Source organism: Carassius auratus, chromosome 13 (genome assembly GCF_003368295.1).
Source record: "Carassius auratus strain Wakin chromosome 13, ASM336829v1, whole genome shotgun sequence".
NCBI lineage: Eukaryota > Metazoa > Chordata > Actinopteri > Cypriniformes > Cyprinidae > Carassius > Carassius auratus.
The window spans coordinates 16279893-16285892 of record NC_039255.1 but is presented as its reverse complement, the minus strand read 5'-3'; the positions used below and the strand labels follow the sequence as shown (position 1 = coordinate 16285892).

Genomic DNA, 6000 nt, shown 5'->3' with positions numbered 1-6000 from the left:
CGCTGTCCGCTTCTCTTTTATTTTTGTAGTCTCACTTGCTTTTAAAATCAAATGTTTGACTCTGATTCTGATGTGATCAGGGGCGAATCTACTGGGGTGGCATAGGGTGGCAAATGCCATCCTTAAAGAAAGCCTTGCCACCCCTGCTGCCACCCCAGTTGGCAGCAACGAATTAAAGGTTATTGCAGCTCCGAACTGTTGAATTGATTCAAATGATCCGCGAAGCCGCTCCGAACTCCCGAACTGATTCAAATGATTCGCGATCCCCAAACTGACTCAAATCATTCGCGAACCCGCTTTGAACTCCCGAAATGATTCAAATGATTCGCCATCCCCAAACTGACTCAAATGATTCGCGAACCCGCTCCGAACTCCCGAACTGACTCAAATGATTCGCGATCCCCAAACTGACTCAAATGATTATCGATCCCGCTACGAACTCCCGAACTGATTCAAATGATTCGCGATCCCCAAACTGACTCAAATGATTCGCGAACCCGCTCCGAACTCCCGAAATGATTCAAATGATTCGCGATCCCCAAACTGACTCAAATGATTCGCGAACCCGCTTTGAACTCCCGAACTGACTCAAATAATTCGCGAACCCGCTCCGAACTGAGTCAAATGATTTGCGAATCCGCTCTGAACTCTAATATATTTAGATATAATTGTAATTTAAAAAAATTAATTAATATTTATCGATTTTCAAATATTGCACCTGTCCTTTAAAATAAGGCTTTATATTTATGCTCAGCATGAAGTATAGATATTGTTGTCATCAGGGGCGGCGTTAGGGGTGGGCTAAGGGGGCTGGAGCCCCGAATGTTTTTATTACCACCATGCCATCAATGAGTTTTCATGCCCAATAAAGTAATTGATATTAGAATTTAAATAAATAAATAAATATCTCTCAACTCTCACGTCCACAGTGTCTGTAAATTTACCCAAGTAAGTTAGGCGTTGTCATTCACACCCGACGAAAACCGCCCACTGATTCTAGTGCTTATGACTGACATGTAAACTGGCCAACCATCAATGAGCGTCTGTACGATCCAGCCAATGAATGAGATCTTTTTGAGGCAGGCGGTTTGTTGGCGTGTAGTATTTTACTAGATCAATTTATTTGAAAATTAAAATGGATATTGCAAAATTCATCTTCTTATTATTCAAAAAAGGAAGTAACCCCCCCCCCCCCCCCCCCCCCCAGCCAAAACTCTTGAATGCCAAGATACAACAGCTTCAGGTATCTGTAACTTTTAATCATATTTATTTTTCGGTTTTAAATTGTGTCCGATGATTTAACGTTACGTTTTGAACATCTAACAGTTAACGGTTGCGCAGCACAGTCTTTAGGACACACACACACACACACACACACACCACTCCGAACTCCCAAACTGATTCAAATGATTTGCGATCCCCAAACTGACTCAAATGATTCGCGAAGCCGCTACGAACTCCCGAACTGCTTCAAATTATTCACGATCCTCAAACTGACTCAAATCATTTGCGATCCCGCAACGAACTCCCGAGATGATTCAAATGATTTGCGATCCCCAAACTGACTCAAATGATTCGTGATACCGCTCCAACTCCCAAACTGGAGTCAGATGACTCAAATGATTCGCGATCCCGCTACGAACTCCCGAACTGCTTCAAATGATTTGCGATCCCCAAACTGACTCAAGTGATTCGGGATCCCGCTACGAACTCCCGAACTGACTCAAATGATTCCCGATCCTGCTACGAACTCCCGAACTGACTCAAATGATTCCCGATCCCGCTACGAACTCCCGAACTGACTCAAATGATTTGCAATCCCAATACACGTAATGCTATAAAAGTGTGCACATCCAGAGAAATAAACAGCAGATGTTCATGTTAACAACTTCTTTAACTTGAGCAAACGCTGCTAATACATATAAATTTGTTAATAAAGTAAATAAAATGATGCTACTGAAAAAAAATCGTCAAGCACGATTCTGGTGTGTAAAGACACAGAAAACGCGACGCAGCCGCCACGCAGCTGACGCGCAGCAGAACCGCCACGCTCACGCCACGCAGCCAGTCTTTATCAGTCTTTAATCATCATCAACATCCTCATTATGATTAAATACTTTTAATGGAAACCATTTTAATGACCAGTTTCAATTATCTTTATTTAAAAATGTATTATATCCTCCTGAGAACCAGAAAAATAGTTTTGGGATTTTTGAGACATTTTTGAAAATATATATTTTATTCATATATGCCCTTTGTAGAGGATGCCAAGACTGTTATTCAAAAAAATAAGTAGACATGAAAAAGCATGTAAAGAAAAAAACAATACTTTTTTTTCATTCACCAATCAGTTTTTAGGTTTCAGGCAAATTTTAGCCATCCTTTGCACAAAGATGATTTGCAGCTATGAAATATAAAACAGAATGAATTGTGCATAAAATGTCTATATTTACAGATCAAGGAAAATGATGTAATTACATAGTTTTTTATTTTTATTTTTTGTATATGTAAAATAAGCTTTGGTAATATCATTAACATTCATTCAAATAAAGCAATTTTTATTTAATTGGAAAATGAGTGTTTATGATCAAACTTTAAGTATTTGGTAACTCTAAAGCCCTAAATGAGCTCTGTGCAGGACATCCAGACCTAAATCTGCGGCCTCTTCTTTAAATATAACTCTATGCGACACTTTACCCAAATCTGACAAATAATAAAATACATGAGAACACAAATAAATGACTGCGTGAACGTGCTACACGTGTGACGTCACTAGATGTCGCTGTTGTATGACGCTTAAGGTTTGTGCGCGTTCGTGGCGCCTCACCAAGTCTTAAGTGCCAGTTCGACGTTAATGCATTTTATTGTGCTTAAATACAGTAAAACATAAATGTTTAGTTGTAAAATGAGTTAGGAGACTCGTTTTTATTGACCCATGTGGAGAAAGTGCAACAGAAAGGAGCAAATTGAGTCGGGAAGATGTACAAACACATATAACACATTCAATAGCACTTGTAACGAGAGAAAAGTCATTTACTAAACCACTGGCACACAAATGTACCACGTTACACACAAGAGAGACCGATGGAGTAAGACGACACTTAAAAAGAAGCACGTACGGATTTAAAAAGAAAAATATTTTCAAGGACGTCGGGTTTCAGGTTTATTATGGATGTCCGATCATTTCACATTTAAACGTCTGCAAGATGTCTGTTAAAGATCAATTCATCTGGAATCATCTGCTGTTGTACTAGCAGTAAAAAGTTTTTGAAAAGTAAGATTAAATCGCCAAGACTACATTTATTTAATCCAAAATAAAGCGAAAGCAGTACTATTGTGAAATATTTTTACCATTTAGAATTACTGCGTTCTATTTGAATGTATTTTCAAATTGAATTTATTCCTGTGATTTCAGATCTGATTTTTCAGCATCATTACTCCAGTCTTCGGTGTCACATGATCCTTCAGAATTCATTCTAATATTCTGATTTCCTGCTCAAGAAACATAAAACAATTATTTTGTTGAAAACAGCTCAGTAGTATTCTTCAGGTTTCTATTCAGTATTCTATTCAGTATTCTATTCATGAACCTGAAGGGAAAAAAAACAGCTTCTCAACTGCTTCTCAACAGTTTTAAATGATAATAAAATCAGAATATTAGAATGATTTCTGAAGGATCATGTCACACTGAAGACTGATGCTAAAAATTCAGCTTCGATCACAGGAATAAATTACATTTTAAAATATATTAAAAAAGAAAGCTGTTATTTTAAACCGTAAAAATATTTCACAATATTACTGCTTTTGCTGTATTTTGGGTCAAATAAATGCATGTTTGGTGAGCAGAAGATTATGCTTTAAAACATAAAAAAATGTTTACTGTTTGTAAGTAACAGTACTATTTGTACTGTTTGAGTACAATTTGACATCTGCATTTACATCTGCAAGACATACTTCCACACAATGTTTCTTATCAGATGTCATATAGACGTTTACAAGATGTATTTAAAATGTTCATGATTTAAAATGTATGTAAAACTGACATCTTAGAGATGTCTATCAGGTGTTTGACACATGAGATGCTTTTCAGATTAAGAGATCTTTAACAGACGTATGTGTGCTATCTGGGAGAAAATAAGATGCACTGTAGAGACCTCAAAATGAGTCTCTCTTTATCAAACTCCTGAACAGGAGGTTGCTCGAGGTTCTTCTGTGACCTCACTGTCTCTCATTCTGTTATTGTCCTCCAGCGGTAGAGACAGAGAGTGTAAAGGGAAAAGACGGACTTTTATTCATTGGTCATCTCACACCAAAACTATCACAAAGGATCAGAGCTGTTTCGAAGTCTTTCGAAGTGTGTTTGCACGTCAGCTCACTTGTATTGCAGGTCACTATAGAATGCTACAGGTAGAGCGTTGTGTTTTCAGCAGTGAAATGTTGATGTTCCCCATTGCACCCTGGTCTGATGATGTATGGAGGAAGACATGCAGGTCTCCTCTTCATCACTGTCTGATTCTGTAGTAGAGATATCACCGTCGTCTTCCTCATCTTCCTCTTCCTCCTCAGTTACTTCTTCTGCTGACTGAAGCTCCTGAAAGCTCTGGAATGAGCCAAATGAATCTACTGTCATAGACACTTTGAATTCTTTCCATTCTTCCATTTATACAGTGTCATTTAAAATAAATATAAAAAAAATACAAGAAATGAATAAAGTGATTGTATAGAGTTTTTCTGCATTTTTGGGGGCTTTAGAGAGTTCTAAATATCCTCGCTGTCGTAAATATAGATAACACAACACACAAATTGTTTACATTTAGTGACAGTACTTTTGAATCTCTGAGTGTTTTAACACTTACCCAATTCCCAATTCTTAACCGTTCACTACCTATAAAAACAGCGCAGGAATGGATAGTCTGGGTAGAATGATATTGAGACTAACCTACAAATCTGATTGGTTTTTAAAGATGTTGTATCAATAGAGATACTGATTGAGGAACATGACATGGCAAAATACTAGGTCAATGATCCCTCACAAAACCTTTTTTTTTTAATGACTGTGTTTAAATCAGTTGTTCAGCTCTAGCTGATCGTGTAACTGCTGTTCTGTCCTGCCATGCTATAAAGAAAAGTTGTGGTTTTCACTGAGACTTGTGCATGTTGTGACAGTTTGACAGGCGTCATCTGCTTTACATCATGGTGTCTTGTGTTGTGTGAGCATGTAGACGGTTTGTCGTACCTCCAGAGGGTTGACGGTGATGGAGACAGAGGGTCTGTCACAGTCCGCCTGTTTCTCTGGCAGTGTGTGTGTGTGAATGTGCTGTTGGTTTTGTGGTTGGTTGAGGTAGTAAACACTGAGGAGCACCACCAGCAGGGCGGCGATACACACCACAATGACTGCAGTAGCAACCGCTGGTACAACTACAGAAAGACAATAAATTCATCTGAATCTCACAACCTATAGACTTCTATAGAGTAGAGGTGGGGGATGTTTAATATGTTGTAATAAATAACTGCCATGTTTTATAGAGGTTTTTCCTGTCAGTTGGTTCCTTAATGATTGCATTTGATGATTGCAATGATTCTTTTGCTACTGTTAAGGAAGCTTCACCAAATCAAACTGTTTTGAATGTGAATCTTAAAGAACTTAGATACAGGTTTTAGTTTATTTGAGTTTATAAAAGTAATAACTAGTTCTTCTGTAAGTCAATAACCAATCCAGCTGATTCAGTAAGTGATCCATAACTATGATTTAACCTTGTTTTTTGTTGTTGTTGTTTTTTTTAAGAAACATTTGTTCAAAAATCAGACTACACTGGTTATAAACTGGAACCCGCTGTGTGTTTTTCAACCTTAAATGGTACAATATATTGAAAATACTGTTTGAGAAACATTAGTTAATGCACTTAGCATCATAAGCTAACAATGAACAAAATACTTTTATTAACATAATTTAATTTATAGGTTTATTATTGTTAATGTTTATTTCTTGTTCCTTGTACT

At 37.4% G+C, this 6000-nt stretch overlaps 1 protein-coding gene across 1 annotated transcript in view; it reads right to left on the bottom strand.

Annotated features, from left to right (window-relative positions):
• Positions 1-3822: 3822 nt before the first annotated feature.
• The window catches only part of LOC113112852 (calsyntenin-2-like), a 45690-nt gene continuing 43512 nt past the window's right edge, over positions 3823-6000 (bottom strand). Inside the window, exons 16-17 of the mRNA XM_026278770.1 lie at positions 5237-5418; positions 3823-4600 (exon numbers count right to left, since the gene is read on the bottom strand). Coding sequence (XP_026134555.1) covers positions 4424-4600; positions 5237-5418 — 359 coding nt within the window. The 3' untranslated portion in view covers positions 3823-4423. The remainder of the gene's footprint in view (positions 4601-5236; positions 5419-6000) is intronic.